Source organism: Motacilla alba, chromosome 5 (genome assembly GCF_015832195.1).
Source record: "Motacilla alba alba isolate MOTALB_02 chromosome 5, Motacilla_alba_V1.0_pri, whole genome shotgun sequence".
Lineage (NCBI taxonomy): Eukaryota > Metazoa > Chordata > Aves > Passeriformes > Motacillidae > Motacilla > Motacilla alba.
This window is the reverse complement of record NC_052020.1, coordinates 54,853,089-54,873,256: the sequence shown is the minus strand read 5'-3', so window position 1 is coordinate 54,873,256 and position 20,168 is coordinate 54,853,089. Positions and strand designations below refer to the sequence as shown.

Genomic DNA, 20,168 nt, shown 5'->3' with positions numbered 1-20,168 from the left:
ATTAAAATACAGGTTTTAAGACGTCTGATTTTTTTTTTTTAACGTGTGCATGGGGAATTTGTTTGTACTTGCCATAACTTCAGTGGCTTTCTTTGCTCTTACAATAATGATTTCTTTATGAAGAACTGAACAGATCCTTGTTGCAGTCACTTGAAGGGGTATTTTGTTCTACCTTTCATAAAGAATGCAACGGTTATGTTAACAAATGGCATGTCCTGTCTCCATGTTTAGCAGTTTAAAGCAGCCTAATTGGCCGTATATTCACGATTTACAGCATTAGTATTTTGTGTAATTGAGCAAGTGACAACTCAAATCTTCCACATGCAGCTAAACCCATGTTAGTTTTTAGCGTGTATATCCTCTATCTTTTTTTCCGACTAATGCGAAAGGCAGAGTTTCCTGCTTCCCCTAGGTATTTCAACAATAAAAACAAAACCAGACAATGAAACACTGTTTTAGACTTCAGAGTTTCTCATTCATCCTGCGTTTCTGCAGACGTGGCAGTCTACCAGCAATTTTCAAAATTGTATAACTCCTTGGCACTGCCAAGTAGCCCAAACACCCACTTTTTTGTTCGGACAACACAGGAGTTTTTCTCTAACCTTTTATTGTTTCTGACAGCTCGAGTAGAACTTGATTAATACGGTGCTTTCCAATTTCAAGGTAGCACTTGACCCATGTAGGTAAACAGAGGGGCTATTATCCATTAAAAAATAAATCTCCTGCAGAGCTTGGTGTTAAAACCTTCCTTTGAATAGCAAAATGCCAAATGAGAAACAGAGGTTCTGGGTTGTTTTCTTTTTCCTACCTGCCCAGGCATGGGACACGGCTGGAAATGTTCTCTGGTGTCATTGCTGGTTGCCCGGCTCTGCGCAGCATCAGCCGGGCTGCCGTGCCTGGGAGAGGCAGCTGCAGGTGACAGAGCTCCCATGCCTGCAGCCTCCTGCTCCCTGTCCCATGGCATTCTGTGCTTGGGAAGCTGCTGCTGCTCCTGCTCTGGGCCCTTGGCAGCCAGGAGGAGGATTTGGGCAGAGCCTTTCCCACGCTGCCTTCAGATTTGGTCTGAAGCACGGCCGCGGTTCCGTGTTGTTGGCAGTGCTCTGGGCAGTCAGGACCCAGCTTCACTCTGGCTTTAAAGGCAGTTTTAGCAGGGGAGGTTCTTTACTTCCATGCTCGGTGATGCTGTGATGTTCCTATTCCTGTAACAGGAGTTCACTCCCCTTTTTTTTTTATATGTGAAAAATGACCCATCCTTCTTCTCTCTCTCTCTATTAAGTAAAAAATTTCTAATAAACTCTCTGGGCATTTGGCAAAAAAGCAAACATTCATCTCTTGGAGAAGAGAGACCCTTTGATCCCATTGAGTGGCAGGAGATGGAGCACTGGCTTAGCCCGGGCACATCACCTGCATCCCCCACATCAGCAGCACCTGAGCCAGGACTGCTGCACTCCAGCTTGCCCCTCTGCTTCATGGAAACTTTGTTTGTATCTCCATCACTAATTTTATATTTTAATTAAGCCAAAGAAATCTGCAAAGAAGCGGGAGCCAATTCAAGCCAGCACAGCAGGAGAGGCAATTGAAAAGATGTTAGAACAGAAGAAAATCTCGAGTAAAATTAATTATAATGTACTAAGGGACCTGAACAGCAAAGGAAGTAACACACCAAAGAAAGAGGATGACAGCACTGATGACAGCACCAACACCAAGAAGCTGTCAAGAAGAAAATCTATTGCCAGTAGGAATATAGCCAACCCTGTAAACAGTGTGGGAAAAAGGTACTGCAATTGTTCATTTATATCTCTGTCTGTGAGACTGTCTATGTATCTTTCTGAGCCAGACAATGTAGGGACTGAAACATTTGTTTGAGGCTAAAATAATGTCGAGGCTCTGTTTTTATTTATTTTGCCTGCACTGTCATGGCGACACCTTATTTATAGCTCACATTTCAGAAGTTTGCTTTGGTGTGAGTTAATAATCCCGAAGCTAAAAACCCCACAAAATCAATGGAAATTCACAAATGTGAATCTATCAGTCAGGGACACCTTTTCTTCATAAAATCCTGACATTTGCTGTCCTTCCTTTAAGTTGTCTGTGTGAGCTGACGTGACACTAAATGTTCGAAAGCTTTGCCTTTTTACTTGATTTGAAAACTATAGTTCCCATCTGTTTTGACAGCTAGCTGCTTTGATTAGCTTTTATTTTAATTTTAGTCCAAACTTTTGTTGTTAATTGATGACACAAATACAAAGCTTTACAGTAAATATGCTTGTCAGTTTTCTGGTCTGCATTTGAAAATTTTATAGTGTGATGAAAGCTTCTGTTTTAATGAGAGAAATGCTCAACTTGCTGGGCAGATTTGTAGTGTGCAGTAAAATGTATAAGGAGATTGATGTGTCTAATCTGCAATATTCAACTGTTTTATCTGTCTGTGGTTTATGAAGTCACGTTGGATCATCATTTGAATAATTTTGACATATAGTAATTTCTTCCTTAGATGTTATTTATTTATTTGTTGTCTATTTATTTAGTGCCAGGATTATAGGCCAAATGCCACAAGGAAATCTTGGTATTTAATTTTGAAATATAAAATGTTGTCTCTGCACGGTTGTTCAGATTTAGGCATGTGTTGAAACTGGGTAAGGGAGCTGGGAGGGCAGGAGGGCAGCTACCTACAAGGTCTGAGAAAACATCTGTTTGTGAAAGAACTGGATACATGGGGACCTGAAAACGTGATGCTGGGAAGGGTACTAAGTGCAAATCTCTCAGAAGCTGAAGAAAATAAGCATGGCAAAACCTAACCCCTTATTTTATCTTCATTTGACAGCAAGGCCAGAAGCACAGGCTTTGGTTTGAGCTGAGAAGCCAAATGCCAAAGTCACTGGCCCCACTGTCACCAGATACAGGTTTTTACACTATATCAGACATCTTTTCTTCTTTATTCTGTGTTTTTGGCTTCATCCTCATTCAACTTCTCATTCTCAGTATGAAAAGCTTTGCTTTTCAGCTCACTCACTGGGGATTTTAGGCTCCCCTGTAAGTTGCAGGTAACTTTCCCACTGGTAAAGGATGGGGAAGATGCATTGAGGATTAACTTGACAGCATTTAGCTTATGCTTTATTTGCAGTTAACAGGTATTAGTGAGTCATATTTCTGGTATTTCCAGTAAACTAGGACCAGTTCAGTTGTCTGAAATGCATTGCTGGGTGGGAAGTAGCAGCTGGGCAGGATCCTGGTTGCATTTCAGAGCTCAGCAGCGACATCCAAGCTGAAGCTCCTTCGCCACATCCCAGCCTTGTCACTGCTGAGGTTTGCAGAAATGTTGGGCCCTTGGAACTCCTGTTGAAGTCAGCATGTAAAACTCTTAACAGGTGTTAAACTCTTTGGAAAACCATGCCATAAATATTTAATTTAACAGTGGTGCAACTTGAAAAGGTTTCTAAATAAATACAAATCAGTATTTTCCAAAAGCAGGTAATAAAACATATTTATTTTTCCTCTTGAGAGCCTAAAGTACATCCTTAAGATGCATAACAGAGTTTCCTGATGATGATTAGCAGATCTCAGATACAATGAATTTTGCAGCAGAACACTTCAGAGGAGGTTGAGGATACATGCAGATAAATGAGCTAAGAAGATTTTGCACTCCTGAAGTAGGCAGTGCTCTTACTTAAATATTATCAAGGACTTGAAAAACATTAGTTGGGCTTTTTTTTCCCTTATAATTAAAGATTTATGACATAGTTCTGATTTTTTTTAAAATGCCATGCCTTTTAAATGGCATGCATAAATTTCTGTGTTCTGCATTGTTCTTATATGCCTTGCATTCATTGCCTTTGTTCAGCACTGTTTGAGAGGTGAATGGCTAAATACTTTCCCAGGGATACAAAAATCATGATAATTTATATGCAATTAATAATAATAAAACTCCTGAACATTGCTCATTAGAAAATGAATGAAGCAGATAATCTGTCTTTTTCCAGGAGGCATGTGCAGAAATGGGATCATATGGTTTGGGTTGGAAGGGACCTTAAACATCATCTATTGTTTTGGTTTGTAGTGATTTACAGGCCTGCATATTTATCTTTATGTATTTTAAATATTTAGTGAGCTGCATCTGACTGCAGTATCAATGTGGATAACCAGGATTTGATCCAGTCCTTTAGTTCCTTGGAGTTGTAGCCAGATTTTAAAGAGCTATTTCTTTAGTCCTGATCCCAATTAAAAGATGCCAGTACAGGGAGTACCAAGTTACAGGATGGGAAAGGAATACTCATTCTTGGTGATTAAAGCAGTGCTCCTGTAATGGTATAAAAATGGACTTTTTTTATATATATGGATAAGTATCTTTCTTGCTTTCCTTTTAAGTCATTTTACTTACCACACCAGATTTGGACAGATGATGTAGCCAAGTTTGTCATGTGTCTTAGAAATCATCTTCATATACAGTCTGAAGCACTCTGGAAATAGGAAATTGATATTAATTTCCATCTTTCTAATTGCTTCTTGCTCTAAAATAGTCTGTGCTGTTATTTCCACACAGAGGACTTTAGATTATCCCTAAAGAATGAGTACCCCAACCAGACAGGGTGCAATGTGTGTGGTTTTTTCTTTTTTTTTAATATCACACAAAGTAGCAGTTACTGTGATAATCAGTTAAAATACAGAAAAGCTTTTGTTTCCTGATGTGATAATGATAGGCAAATTTTACAGTCTTGTAAAAAGTTGTTGATTTGGAAGAAATTTATAGAGAGCTGAAATGCTAAATAGGTCCCAGAAATATGCTTGAAGTGGATAGTCTTTCAGTTGGTGGCCCTTTTATTAGAGCTTTGTTGATACTAAAATCACTTAAGGGTTACTTGGATTTCAAAGACAGTTTAGTTTTATCTACCTCTTATTTTATCAAAAATCCTAGTTTTGAAATATCTATATATCAATAGAATATATATATATATATATATATATTCTATATATATATATAGAATCTATATATGGAATATTCTATTCTAGATATTCTATATATATTCTATATATATATTCTATATATATAGAGATAGAGATGTATAGAATATCTATATATCAATATCAATAGAAATGTTTGGTAAATTCTGCAGTTTTGGTAGGAAGGTAGTTCAAAGAATTCTTCCAAAGATCATGCAGGTTTCTCCTTGTTAGGTGGGCAGATATTATAGACATCTGTATTTTCAGAAGGCAACTGATGTTTTGAACAGGTTTCCTTACTGTGAACTTTCCGAGCTTTAGAAAAAGCCTGACTTTCCTCAGACACATCTCCCAGAATTGTACTGGGGGTTTATTTATTTTATCTGTCAGGATGGTAGAAGACTGGTAATGACAATGTAAATAATTTTAGGCAACTTTATATTGTGTAAATGTATTTTGTTCTGTTTCTTATTGCATTTTTGTTCCAGTGAGTATCACGAGTGGTGCTTCATATGCAAAATCCTTTTCATTCCTAGTATGTTGAAGATGTGGCACAGTGGATGTTACCATAATAGATGTTGCAACTCTAATTTCAATTACCAGTTGCACAATTTACCTTCACTGATGTTTTCTGTGCATATGAAACATAAGAATAATATGTTGAACTCCAAGAAAAGAACAATTGCAGCTTCAAGCTCCTTAAAATCTGAACTCTAGTTAGAGCTGTGCTGTGCACTGAAGCACTTCAAGTTCAATAAAGAGGGTTTTAAGACTGGAAGTATTTGGTTAGAAGCTTAATAATTTATTTTATATTTACTTGAGCTGAATTTTACAACATTACATGTAAAGTGAAATGTGTTGTACCAAGAAAATGTGGAAACAAGAAAGCTTTCAAGTCACTACTTTTAAAAAATGTTAGGCCTATTTCTTGCTATGTGCTTGAAATTGGTAATGATATCAGAAAAGACAGGATCCATTATCAGGGGAGTAAATGTGTCAGGTTAATCTCCTGAAGAATTTGCCTTGGAAGAAATGAAGCAGGACTGTGAAGCACAGTGGAATCTCTTGTAATGAAACAAGGTTGTTCTGAATGGAACCATATGAATATATAATAGCAAACCGAATCATGCCTGCTATGAGTATGACAGAAACCCTTGGTAGTGATCTCAGATCTGATTAGATTTGAAAATTCACCTCCAGATTCTCTCCATGGTCTCACTTGTGTTTGCTGACTGTCCATATTGCCAGTACAGCTTGGTGCATGGCTCCACCTGTGCTTTAGAACCATGGGATTTGGGTATTGGGAATTGTGCCCTTCCAGTACCAGGGACTTGTTCTGCTGCTCAAGTTCCTGCTCTAGTTAAAGTTTTAGCTCTAGCTAAATTTTTGTTAGGTTTTCAATGAGTGTCCCAACTCCAGAAAAATCTTCTTTATTAGGGAGAATGTATGAGATGCTTTTCTGCAGCCTAGCATGCGACATCTTGTTTACCCTGATAAATTGTGTGGTGCTTTCTTGTCTCTAATTGGAATCATGTTTCCCTGGAGAGTAAAACATGGCCAGAAGCCTAACTTTGATGCTTTGGAGGAGCCTGCAATGCCACACTGCCAGGGAGCCTGGGGAAACAATGAGAGGCCCTCAGATGGCTCTCCCAGCCTCCACCCTTGTTTGTAGTTGTCCCTTTTTGGTGTCCAGGATGTGGTTTTTTTCTCTGTAAGGCTGGGTGCTCCAAACTCAGCTGCAAGTCTGAATGTTGCCCGGAGGAGCTGTGGATGCTGGAAGTGTTCAAGGCCAGGTTGGATGGGGCTCTGAACAACCTGGTCTAGTGAAAGCTGTCCCTTGGGCTGGACTAGGTGACTTTTGAAAGTCCCTTCCAAGCCAAACTACTCTCTGATTCCATGATTCTATGAATGCTTATTCTACATTGGCCATGGCTTGTCACTGATTTTTATAAAGCCAAAGGAAATGGGTTTTTCCATGGACAATATTTTTAGTTCTGCGTTATGAGACTGGTATTTGTGGAGGGCAGGAGCATCAGCTCATGTTTCCCAAATGACTAAGGCCAATCCAAACCAGCACAAAACAAAGCTCAGCTTGAATAATCTCAGGGATTCCTGAGCATCCTAAAACCTTCATATTAGTTAAACCAGGTGATTACAAAAGTTAGAGCTCTTTTGATTCACCGCATCAAGAAGAGAGTTGTTGGTTCAGAACCTTCTTTGTTAAGAAAAATAACATTGCAGTAATAATTTAAAAGTTTGGGAATGGCTGTCTTAAAAGTTCCTTGTCTGTAAGTGGTGCAGTGGAGTCTGGTGGGTGTCTGCAACCAGTCCTTACAGGTTGGCAATTGGTGATGAAGCAGAGCTCCTGAAGAAGGACTGATCCTGTGTTTGGTAGATATGAAGCTTTTTAGAGTCTTTTCCATGCTGGCTTTGATGGTCATTCTCTCTACAAATGGCCCTTTCAGATGGGATCTTAATATGCTCTAATTTTCTATCATGTATTTTTATTTTTCAGAATTGCCTTTGGCTCTTTGTCTCATTTGCTTTTGATATCCTGTTTTTCTCTCTCTGCTTTGAATTCTGTTGCAGGGTTTGGAATTCATGTGTATTTACTTAAAGTGAGATATTAAATTTTATTTCTTTTCTTGTGCTGCTTTAGGCCTTCTTTTTATATGTGACTAAAGGGGTAACACTGATTTCCCACCTGGAATAAAATTCCTTACAGAAGATACTGTGAGTCCTTGCTGAGATGGTAGTTAGGAGTTTATTCTATAGCTTAGTTGTTATTTGGTATTATTTAGTGTTTTGTATGGAAGCAGTCTCCTGTTGGCTGCAGGATTCTGGCTGGACTGTGATTCCTGGGTACACGTGGTGGGAGTGTGTGGAGTTAGCTTTTGGTTTGAATCTTGTGTACATGGTGAATAAATTCTCTAACCACTTGGACATAACTGTTTTCTTATGTGATCTGCACTTTGAGAGTTTCTTGGGAGTGTATTTTCCTGTGTGTTTCTGCTTTGCTGTGGTATATAATCATTTAAATCAAAGGTTAATCAAAATGATTACTCATTTTGAACAGGAAAACGGTGACATTTGATAAGTACCTCCACTTTAAATAAATCCTACCAGTATTTTCCAATCTTGTAACTTTAGAGGGACAAGCTTATACCAATTATGTTTAGTATTTTATTTACAAAAAGCTAAGCCAAGGAAAAAAATGAGTTCAAGGCTTCCAGAGTTCTTCCTTTTAAGTCATGCATCTCCTTATTAAAGTTAGCTCTTCGGGGGAGAGCCTCCTGAATGACCTTGAAAGGAGCTGACACTGGAGTTTGCTTGTTCACAGTTGATTTGAGGAGTGGATCTGCTCCAGCCTGCAGTGTTGTAACCTGGCTAATGCTGCAGGTTACTGCTGTTCCTGTGAGCTAAGCAGCCTTTTGTAATAAAGAGATAAAGCAGAGGCAAGAATGGGAGAGAAACAGATCTGACCCAACATGTTTTAAAGGAGAGTGTGTGGTTGCAGTGTCTGAACGCTGAAATGTGATGACCAGCAGTCTTTCCTTCTTCACTAAGTGAGGACACAGGAGGAAAAGGTCATTGTCTTCTGCATGTAGCACTGCTCTCTGAGAGGATGCAGAGTTAAGCAAATGCCACTGAGAGACTGGGAGACAGGAGCCAGCTTGGGGTCCAGCCAACAATGCAGCAGGTTGTTACTTCACCCTGAAATTCACTTCTCTTGGCACTGAGCTAGGACAGAAAGATGGGGAAAGAATAACTTTATCTTTAAAAAAAAAATCCCCAAAACAAACCAAAAAATGCCTCAAAAAAGCAAACTTCCCCCAAACTGTCCCCAAACCTGTCCTTACAGAAGCTGTCAGGTGTTTGTCAGGAATTGATGTTTATTCTTATTATTCAGACTATTTTGAAGATCAAGCCCCCTGATACAATAGCATTTTTATTGTACATCTCTCAGGCTCAATACCCCTCAAAATGCTCTGAAACATGTATGGACAGTGCATCACTGGGAAGGGAGCTCCCACCCAGCCATTGCCTGGCATGGCTTGTGTCCCCAGCCTGCTGCAGGAGCTGCTGCTGACAGTCATTCCCTGCTCATTCCAGCATCTCTGAACTTTTTGTCGTGTTTCTTAGGGTGAGGTTAGCAAAAAACTCATTCCTTCATCCCTTAGTTCTTTCCTTCCTTCTGTAGGAGGTGAATCATTTCCCCTTTCGTGCCTGGTCTGCCAGTGAGGCAAGAGAAACCAACTTAAAAGATTTTCTAGCCTGTTAAATTAGTAAAATGACTATTCTTGCTAAAAAAATCCCAGTTTGGGGTTCATTAGTTTCTGAATACTGGAATAAAATGCCAGAATTTCAGTATGGCAATTAACCCACCTGTATCCTCACTCTGTAAAATACAGTTGGAGAAAAAATAGCTTAGTGATAGCGGAAATAATGTAAAGAAGCCTCCTTGATGTGACCTGTACCAATTTATTTAAGTTCAGTGATGCTGCAAATCATCCATCCCTAGTTGTACATCATTCATTAAGAGCTTTCAAATTTTACAGTACAGACTTTTAATGCTGTCAGAATGTGGTTTAGTGTAAGGATAAGGGAGCATTGTCTGCTGGGACTGCAGAGGAGTGTTCTTGAGCTGTCATTTTCTGGGAGTTATGAGAACCTTTGAGAAATATACATATATAAACCCTTCAAGATTGGGTGAGGACACAGCTAGACTTGTGTGAGTGTTTCAGGAATAACAAGAATCTGCCAAATCCAGTGCTCTATTCCATTTACTCCAAATTATTAGAATGCCTTCAATTTAAAACTAAAAAGGCATTGATCCAGCTCGACCTTGTGGCCCAGACCCAGGTCAGGTCTCCTTATTTTTACAGCAGCCTTTTTGTTTGTTTAATATAAATTGGATATTTCTTTTCTGCCTCCCACTCAAGAAAGTCATCCCTGTGTTGAATTCCAGGGGAGGGTGGCTGGGCAGCACAAAAATGCAGAGGGGTTTTTGGTGACTGTCTGAAATAATTTCTTCTTTGCATTTTAAAACCAAATAGGAGCAATTTGAGCACAGAAGATAATTTTGTGTGACAGTTGGATTGCGAGTGCCTTGTTTATCTATGTTCTCATTTTCAGGTTGGTTATAAGAAAAGATTCTGCGAGCTTTTTTCTTCCAAATTACACTCGGTGGGTCTAATGGGAGACAATATAAATATGTATGTGCAGTCTCTTGAACTTTGTAGCATGTTAGCAAAAATAGTTATATGGTTATATGTGGTACAGGGATGAGGAGAGTGGGAAGAAACAAAAAATTGGAAGTGTTATGTGTCTTGTTATCAAACCCTGGAGGTGCATGTCCTGTGGCAGAGAGGGCTTCAGCACTGTGAAATGCTTGTTCTCAGTCTGTAGATTTTTTTAATTGTTTTTTCTTTTTTCTTTTTTTTTCACGGGTGGAAAATGGTTGGTTTCTGAATTGATTTTTCTTTGACCCTTTTCCAGCAGGGTCTGCTTGTTGATCTGTACAGTGTGTGTCTGCTCATTTTTCCGGTTTAAACCGCGGGAAGCGTACGTCTGATGTGTTTTAGATGTGTCAGTGAAGTTGAGTCTTCAGTGAGTATTTGTAAAATGTTGAAGGGAAAGGAGCCAACCAAACAAAATATTAACTTTCCCTCACTGCAATATGGCATACATTATTTTACCAAGGCCAATACCCAAGCTAGGGGAGCAGTCACACGAAGCTTCTTGTTCCTTGCTGTGTGCAGGCATTTCCAGATGGGATGGCTGGCAGCCATTCTGTGGTTAGGAGTGCAGTTCCTTCACCATGGCAGGGTAAAGGCTTGGAAAGTTGCAGCAGTTTGTTACAAAACTTGAAGTACTATTTGCTCACGTAATATTTACCAGCATCCACATAATTAGTTTTAAATCAGCCAGTGTGCTGTAACTTAGTCATTTATGCCAGTGCTGTTCCATTACCCTGTGATGCTGCTGGTGCACTCGCTGAGTTCAATTTTACCTTGGCTGCAGTTGTGGCTAAAAATAGGTTGAAACATTCTGAGATAACTTCTGCACGTGGTCTTGGAAGATACATGCAGCAAATTTAACTTTTTCTTCTGTTGTTGGATTTCCAGTTTATTGTGAGTCAAAAGTCTCTGCCCAGCATTTTCCCCTTCCTCCAGTGCTGCAAGACCATGGATTGAGCAAACCCATTGCTGTGTTTAGGATATTCAGAACCGAGGACCCTTCCTGACCTGCTCTGGAGCAGCTCATCTCCTCTCCTCTCATACAGGCCCCTTCCTTGTGACCTACAAAGTATGATGGAGGGAAACCACCAACTTTTTGTAGATCTTTTGCTCTCCCCCAAAGTTTTTCCCGTGAACAGAACACTTGTGCTGCCACAGAGGTCAGATGGGAAGACACAGAGTAGTGTACAGCATGTGTGGAGCTCAGGACCTGCTGTCCATGTGCAGTGGAGAACCTCTGGCCCTGAGCACTCTTCCCAGGCATTGCTTGGCTCAACAGCTGTCAAAACCCAGGCAATTTAAAGGATACAGTGAGGCTATAACAGCCCACAGCATGACATGGTGCAGTAGATTTTAAATCTTTATTTATACTCAGAGTTGAGTATAACCTTCCTGCTGAATTGGAGCACTGAAAGATGTTGGACATTGAGAGCCCTCTCAGGCCACATCCAGAATAGAAGTATTCAGATATGTATTCAGTAGTCTGTCACCTCTTTATTCTGAAATGGTTTTAGATGTGATATTTATGTGAAAGAAATACATGCTGTTAGAGCATAGTGTTCTTTAAAGAAGTTATCAACATATTTAATCTGAGTGGTTTGAGATATTTAATCTGAAGTATGAAGGACACAGATACAGATTTGGAAGTGGGATGAAGTGGCTGGCATATTTATTTTGTAAGGTTATCTTTGCCTGTCTAGAGGGGTAACACAGTAGTTTTAAGAGAAAAATGGCTTTGCACACTTCTGTATGGATTTTATCATGGAGCAGTAAAGAAACAAAATAAGTTGGAATCCTCACTAAAGCTGTTGCTGAAGTTGAGTGAGATAATCATCAGATTAAAGTTGTAGTTGAATCAGTCATCTGATGAATTAATAACAGAGATGAAACTCAACAATGAATCAAATTATTAGATGAAGAGAAGCAAGACAGAAATCAGGGTAGTTTAAAACATTGCAGCAGGTTATTACAAGGCAGTGTCACTTGCTGCCTTGTTCCTGGAGGCACAAGTGGGACCATCCAGTCTGGGCTTAGTAAGTCAAGGGAGGGGTTAATTCTGTGCCTGAAGGTGCTGCTTAACTGGAGGTGGCTTAGGAGCTTGTTCTTTTTCCTGCCAGATAAACTGTGTGCAAGCAATATTGGCTTAAAATTTGATATGCAAATACAGCACGTCTTAGACATGTTTGCATTTTATTCATACCTGTTGAAATATGACAGAGAAATATGGTGGGAACAGAGCAGCAGAACAGTGAGGTCCTTTGTGTGGAGTGTTTGTGGAGCAAGATGTCTGGAGAGCAGCTTGGGTTGCTCATATCACTGATGGTGCCTACTGTGGGCTTTGTCTGGGTGTCATCATGTCAGGCTGTACCTTCTGAGCTTTCTCCTCCACCTCTGGACAGTGTCCAGGAGATTAGGATCATCAGTGGCTCTCAATGATGTGGCAGTGCAAAAAAATTACTGTTTGCCCACGTGTTCATTTGTTGCCACACCTCTAAAACCATCTAAAGGCAGCAGTGAGTTAAGAGCTTGCTTTGCCTACAGCCTGGTCTAGTCCAAATGTGATTTTGAGCCCTGGGAAGTCTGAAATATAAAATATTATTGGGCCTTACTATCAGATTTCATGTAATTTATTTTTCAAGTCAGAGCATAAATACTCCAGAAGTACAAGAGAGAAGCTTGCTGAAAAAGCTTTAGTCTCATCATGGGAAAAGTCCAGAGTGTATATACCTTAAATTTCCATAAATCCCTGTAGGAATAGAGATACTTTCTATCCCTTCTTATTTTCATTTTCCTGTTATTTCACGAAACATTCTTGTTCCTTTTCAAGAGCAAAGCATTGGGGTAATGAAATCATTTGGTTTAACTGGATTTCATGCATTGATCTTGTACGGCTCAGATAGACCTTGTCATAGATTTCATGAAAATAAACCTAATGCTGTACCAATTCAGCAAATCTAAAAGCATGAGATGACAATAGTTGCCTCTAAAAGAAAATCTAAGGAGGGTGAGGAAGCCATGAAGGGCAGAAAGACAAAGAAAAAGGGCTAATTAAGGATTTAAAGCCACTGAGGTTTGGACATTTTTGCAACCAGTGAACTGAGTCGAATGTAAAGTGTGGTGTGTGTAAGCTGTAAGGAATCATAAATTCTGTATAATGCAAAATATCTTCATAGCAAATGACTGACTAGCTCAAGAGATCTTGGATAGAAGGGAAAGGTTTCTGTAAAAATAAACCTCATCTCGCTGACCTTTGCCGACCCTGGCTGCCTCTCTCTTAATCTAACCTGACGAGATTAGAACAACTCCAAACATCAAAAGGAGCCGGAGACACCATTGTCTCCCGGAGCCCATTGTGTTCAGGAGGGATTTCTCAGGAAGCAGCAGCCTGCTCCTGCTCCGGAGCCTTCCCCCGCTGGCAGCCACAATGCAGCCCTGGCTGCGGGTCAGCCTGGCCATCCTTGGCAAAACAACCCAGCGCTCTTGACATGATGGATGGGAAACCCGACTCCGGGATTCATTTGCCCAAACTTGTTTGGAAGATTTGCTGGGTTTATTGAGCCAACATTTTTCAGGTGCTTCCTGTGTTTTATCCAGGAGAGGATAAATAACTCCTATGTTCAGAGGCAGAAAATACGAATGTAATTGCATCACATTGAAAGTTTGCCTTTCAACATAGTAATCCCCAGAGTCTGGATTTTTACAGAAATTATATATCTATTTTTTTACACATGCAGTTATATATATATATATATATATATATATATATATATATATATATATATACACACACACACACACAGGTATTACAGAAAATTTTTTTCAGATAGTTGTTGGAGGAAAATGCAGGTTTCATGTATTTATTTCTATCTCGTGGGGAGAACTGACAGCATTTCTGAGATCTGATGATTACTAGGCTGTAGTTTTCTGTTAGCTTTGAGTCACAATTTAAAATTATTCCTTAAAGCTTAAGGAAGTCTTAAAATTATGAAGCTGTGGGAAATCCTGAGATCCAAGGCACTGAGTGAGCTAGCAGTATAGTATATATTCATTATTTTGTTACTCCTTCGGTAGCTCACAGGTATTAAGCAGAGCGTTATATTAACTTTTTGGTGAAGTCCAGACACTAGAAAACTCGAGTTTATGGTTCAGCATTTGCTGATAGGATTTGCAACTGAGGGAAGTCCAGACTTCAGATGGCTTTTGCAGAGTGCTTGTAAGAGGCCAACCACAGGAACAGATGCATTTTTGTCTAAATTACTTTCCTCTCTTTTCAATTTCAGTATCTGCTGATTTCATTTTAAAACCCATTTTAAAGCAAATGAAATAGCTAAGGGTTTTTCTAGCACAGTAATCAAGACCTTTAATACCCCACCTCTCTACAGACCACAGCTTTAAGAGCTGATGTTTGTGCTGCTGTTGCCTGTGCTGGGCAGGGTGTTGGCATATGCTGTGGGAGACATAGTGGAGCAGAGGTGACCCATTTCAGGCTCTACTTCCAAGTAATTTTCAAAGTTGATGAAGATTTTCAGGCTTTTATTGCAAGACTTATCTTTTCCTAAAGCACTCTGAGCAGCAGAGCTCCTCTTGCCTGTGCACTCTGCTCCACATCACTGCTCCAGAGATATCTGGCCAGCTTCCAGTTTAAATTCACTTAATAGGGTAAATTTGAAATGATTTAAACACTCTCAATTTACCACCATAACCAAAGGGTCGAAGCCAGGAGCTGCAGAAGCACTGATATTCAAAAGAATTTTTGAGGAGGCATTTAGAGGTAGCTGCTTTTCAAATGTCATTAAGATGAGATAAGGAATGCTTTAGGTAAGTGATTCGTGATTCCAATCTCCCAAATCTTCTGTTAATGGATCACCTGAAGATTTTCTGTACTTACCTCGGCCTGGAGTTTGTCTCTCACTGACCTTGGTGGACTTTGGTTCATGCTGTCACCCCTGAGCAATGTGTATTTTGGTGTATTTTGGGATGTATATGGGATTTTTTGGTATGTACACAGGCATCACACAAAATGGTGAGGCTGTGTCCCTTACAAGGCAGCCCTTTGACCGAATGGATGTACTCAGGCACTGTGCATGCTTTTGGGACAAAATGGTGAAACAATCTACTTTAAAACATCTGAATTTTTGCCAGTTTATGCTGCAGCTTTCTCAGGTCATTAAGTTACTGTAGATGCTGTCTATTCTATTGATGCATATATTTTACTTTCTTATTTTGAGAGACGTTTTAGGATGGGCATCACCCTTGTTTTTAATGATCTTTCTTCAGCTCTTACCAAGTATATCTCAATGTGATTTATTGTTTTTCTGTCTAACAGGCTCCTAAGCATGTTTTTTTTTGACTGCAGTTCTCTCAAAATCTAGAAAAAGAACCTTTCATTTTGCATGAAGAGGAGAAAATAGCTGTGTTTTTCCTTCCCTTAGAACTTCAAAGGCATAAAAAAATTAAATAGGAAAATAGAGAAAAATAATTCAGAGATGCTGAAAGGGACTCACTGATTTAACTGTAGGGAACATTCACGTATCTGCCATTTTGGTCTCCTGAGAATCAATACTGTGAAACTAATCTATGATGCTGCAGGAGTCTATAATAATAACTCCAACATATTATCTTTCAGAGTATTATTACTGGAATAAAAATTGTTGGGTTTAAATTTTGGAGATATCAGGATACTCATCCTGGCATTCATTATTTCATAAAATGGATCCATAGTGTTCTCTGTGTGCAGACGCAGTTCGATATTCCTTCAGAATTTTATTGAAGGATGGTCATGCTGTTCCAGTGATCCTGTCCAGCACAGTTACTCTTGGATGGGGATGTAAAAAAAAAACAAACCAAGAAACCCAAGCAAACTGTGACTGCTTCAATTCTGGTGCTCATCATTGCAAAGATGTCTTCTCTCAGTTGGCTGATGAAGGGAAAGCAAAGGAGTGTCTGTGTCAGCCTCATTTTTCACAGTGAGAGCTGCAAATCCACCTTGAAAATTTTTTCTATTGACTTATGGTCTTTGTTTGTTAGATACTGTAATTGGTTGAGGAGGGAGAAGCATCTTTAGTGATGTATTTATTGCTGTACTGATAGACAAGTTATGAAGTTTGGGCTAATTATAATTTCCTGTGTCTCTGTAAATAGATTTGAAATGACTTGTTTGCTCTTGTGCTATAGTAACTTTGGTCATTTATTATTTTTTCTTTCAAGCAACTGAATCCCATATTGCCTCTAATCTGGGAAAATATTAGATTTCCTTCACCTAATCGTAGAGTCTTGGTTTTGCAATTACATTTTGAAGCAGTGATGGACAATTGTCAGTGAAAGCAAAAAGACAATTCGTACTGAGGCTGAATTTGGAAGTCTCTGTTAAAAATATGTTTGGAAAACAAGCAGTAAGCAATGGAGGTAGCAAAGTCTTTATTTTCTACTGGTTGGCATCTTATTTCCTGTGGTCATTCCCTTCCTTTCCTGAAGCAAGATCCCCAGTTCTACAGCTGGTGGCTGTGTGGCATGTGGTTGAGCCCTTCCCCTTTGATGGGGGAACTCTGTTGAATCTCCTCTTCGTGCTTCCAGTTTTCACAAAGGAACTTGTTTATCTTGGTGACTTCTGCCTCTATAGTTTTTTCTGGTCACCAGATGTTTTGGAGGGGTTGGAGTGGAGTGCAAGAGACATAGATGGAGTGTCAGGATATTGCATGGTTATTTTTTTCATAATTATCTTTTCTATACAGTGGAGAGTGCACCCTGTTTGCATGGGCAAAGACTTGGAAATAAGGATTGCATTTCTTTTAGGAAGTAGCTGATTTTTGGGAGTTGGACTAGATGGCCTCTAAAGATCATTTCCAACCCAAATTGTTTTATGATTCTGTAAATTAATGGGACTTTCTGAGCTTATAGTGGTTTGGTTTTGTTGGTTTGGTTTTTCCTGACTGACTATCTGAATACCTTCTAACATTTAGAAACTGTTGTTTTTTCAAGATGAATCCAAAATCACCACATTGCTAGGGGAACAGTAATCTCAAAAACAACCTTTAACCCTCAAAAACATCTATGTTAGAGTTGCCCTATATTGGTATTGAATACATAGGTGTGATGCATTTTATCAACTTCACTTGTAGAGAACCACAGGGAGTTTGTCATAACACGAGTCCCTTATTGATGACACGGTTGTCTGTGATTGATTAAAAGTGGCAGATTTATTTCAGCTTCAACTCTTTCCATTAGCATTCCTATCGACCATCTGGCAGTGGAAAACCTCACTTGTGAGATAGACTAGGATCTTGTTAAAAAAATTACGAGATTTCTTGGGGCCTTTTTTTTGCCAGTGTCCTGATGAGCCAGAAAGTTGTCACTTCTAGTGACAGTTCTCATTGCCTGAAAGGGCTGAGACTGATGCTGGGTCAACCTGTGGCTTGTTTTTAATGGCTTTTAATTATTGCCTTGATTGCAGCAAACATTCAGTTAATGGTTATGCAAGTATCATTTTGTGGGCTTTGTAGCTCTTCAGTAGCCTTCAGTTGTTGGTTAGGATGAGAAAGATCAGCTTGCTGTTTCAGTGGGAGGAACAGAGAGAACAGCTTCTTTCAAAATGGTGCCTGCATAAAACTAGAACTTTCCCTGAATTGCTCAATTATGAGAACATCGTATCATAATCAAAAATCATTTGACTGTACTTAAGATGCTCTAATCAAAATAATTTACAGATTATGTGCGGAGAGGGATGCTTAAGGGGCAAAAAGTGAATTCTAAGTGGATTGTGATGTTGCAACGTGTGGAGTTGCCTGTAAGTCCATTACATGGTAGATACATGCACTGATAAGAGAGAAATATGGAGCTGGCATGAATGGGTGATGACACCTCAGGGCATTGAGGGAGGCTTTGCAGCAATACAGTGAGTTACCTCACAACCTGAAATGCAGCAGCTGCTCTGGCCCCACTGCCCCCTGATGAGTAATAGAGTAACAGGGCAGTCTTTGGTAAACAGCTTTATGGGGGTTTTCTGCTGCTGTGTTTGCCACTTGGAGTTGTAATGTTGGCCCTGGCTTCCCACCTGCAGCATTCCCTGCTCCCCAGAAATGCAGTCATTCAAAATAAAGGTATGAAATCTTGTGGTTAGGACTGCTTCCTTCTAAACTTTATAGGGGGCATTCTAAAGATTAATGGTACCTGTGTTTTGCAGAGAAGTGAGTTATGAGAAAGAATACGTGAGTTTCCTTGTGTCTGCTGGGTTTGCTTAAAACAATTCTTTGACATTGTTGTTAACCATACTTTTTTCAGGGAGGGAGGTTTGGCAGAAATGTTTCCATTTCTCAGAGTGTGATAGATTTCTGTCCAGGCACTCCGGAGCTTGACCTTGGGGGCTGTAAATATTTTAAATGGTTCCATGGGTATTTCAAGGTTGGGGCTTGCTGAGGCATAATGCCCAAGGGACTGCTCCCTAAATGAGCTCTTCATTGCACTTAGACTCACACAAACATTGCAGCAAGTGAAGGTGTTAAAAAATATGCGTGAAGGTCAAAGTGACAAGTCTTATTAGGAGTTTACTGGCAATAGTTTTCTTGAAGAGTAATCTCCTAACAATTTATTCTCAATTTTGTATTCTATTTTGGATATTGTGTTGATGCAGCATTAAGATTACAAAGATGGTAGTTATTTGTGCAATATTTAGCATTAGAAAGGGGATGGATCCCTTCTGGTTCTATTTTGCATCATTAGAAATGTTTATGCTGGGGGAGTATGCAATTTCTGAAAATGAAATGTTTTTGGAGTTAGCAGGGATTATTTAAAACCCATACATAATGTATAGTGTCACTCTTTTGAAGGTCTCCTGTGTTATCCTTTTTTTGGTCTGAAGTAAGGTAATATTAGAGTAAAAATGGGGAGGAAATTTATTCAGCCACTTGAAGGCATTTGATGGAGCATTAAGATTTGTTTGGTTTTAAGTGTTTCTCCAAAAGTGCTTCTCTTGTCCGCTGTTTTAATTGTGCCATCACATCTGTGGAAGATCATTATCATATTCTTTTATGCGGGCACGTGTCAAAGCACTGCTCACTTCCAACCATCTGTAGACTGTTGGATACAAATTCCAAAATTGAGCTAATAGCCAAGGCACCATCCTTGTATCAGAAAGTTTCTTAAATTTCGTCACCTACAGGGTTTTTTTGTCCTACTTACTACATTTTCTTTCCAAAACAATGCCTTTTGGCAGCTCCTGTTGTATTCATACCGTTGTTTTGGATAACGGGCCAGACTTGCCCACACCACCATCTCAGTGCACTCTTCTGCATCCTTTGCCAGTTGTCTGCTTGAACACCATCTGTTCCTGGCAAGGAGTTACCTTCAAATACCTAACAAAACAGGTCATGGGAAAAACCAAAGTCTTCCAGGAGCTAATGGTGATAACACACCCGGATTCTCTGTTAGCATTTTCCTCCCAGCACTTTAGGAAACTTGCTCTGTTTAGGCAGATTCTCTTACCCCAAGATTTTTCCTTTTGAGGAGCAGTTCCACAACTGCCAAAGTGAACAGCAAGGAGGGTGCTAACTTGCAAGAAGATGTTTTGTGGAAAGCTTGAACAATGCATGAAATTCAGTCCTACCCCATAATGACTTGGAGAACTGCACTAATGAAATCTGCAGGAGGCAATAAAGTGAGTCATACAGCAAAGTCGACTGAAAATGGCTGTGCAAAGTAGTGCTGCTAAGGAAAAAAAAATATAACCGAGAGTAGGAAATAAAAAAGAGCATCTTGGAAAACATCCAGGCTAATGCATCCAAAGAAATAAAGAAATACAATCTGAAATGCAGAGGAACATGGGAGCAGAAGCTGTAAAAGCCATAAGGCTGAAAAAGATAAAGAGATAGTGGACTGCAAATTAGATATGAGGCTCTACAAAAAGACCAATTTGGGCCTCTCATTGGAGGAACAGCATGTGACAGATTAGGGAGGCATTAGGCCTGTCTTGGAGAACCATTTGCCTCTGCAGATGAG

The 20,168-nt window shown here is 39.6% G+C and overlaps 1 protein-coding gene across 1 annotated transcript in view; it reads left to right on the top strand.

The window, feature by feature from the left end:
- Positions 1-20,168, top strand: part of BRF1 (BRF1 RNA polymerase III transcription initiation factor subunit) — a 172,628-nt gene that overhangs the window by 127,065 nt on the left and 25,395 nt on the right. The window contains exon 15 of the mRNA XM_038139811.1: positions 1,519-1,775. Coding sequence (XP_037995739.1) covers positions 1,519-1,775 — 257 coding nt within the window. The remainder of the gene's footprint in view (positions 1-1,518; positions 1,776-20,168) is intronic.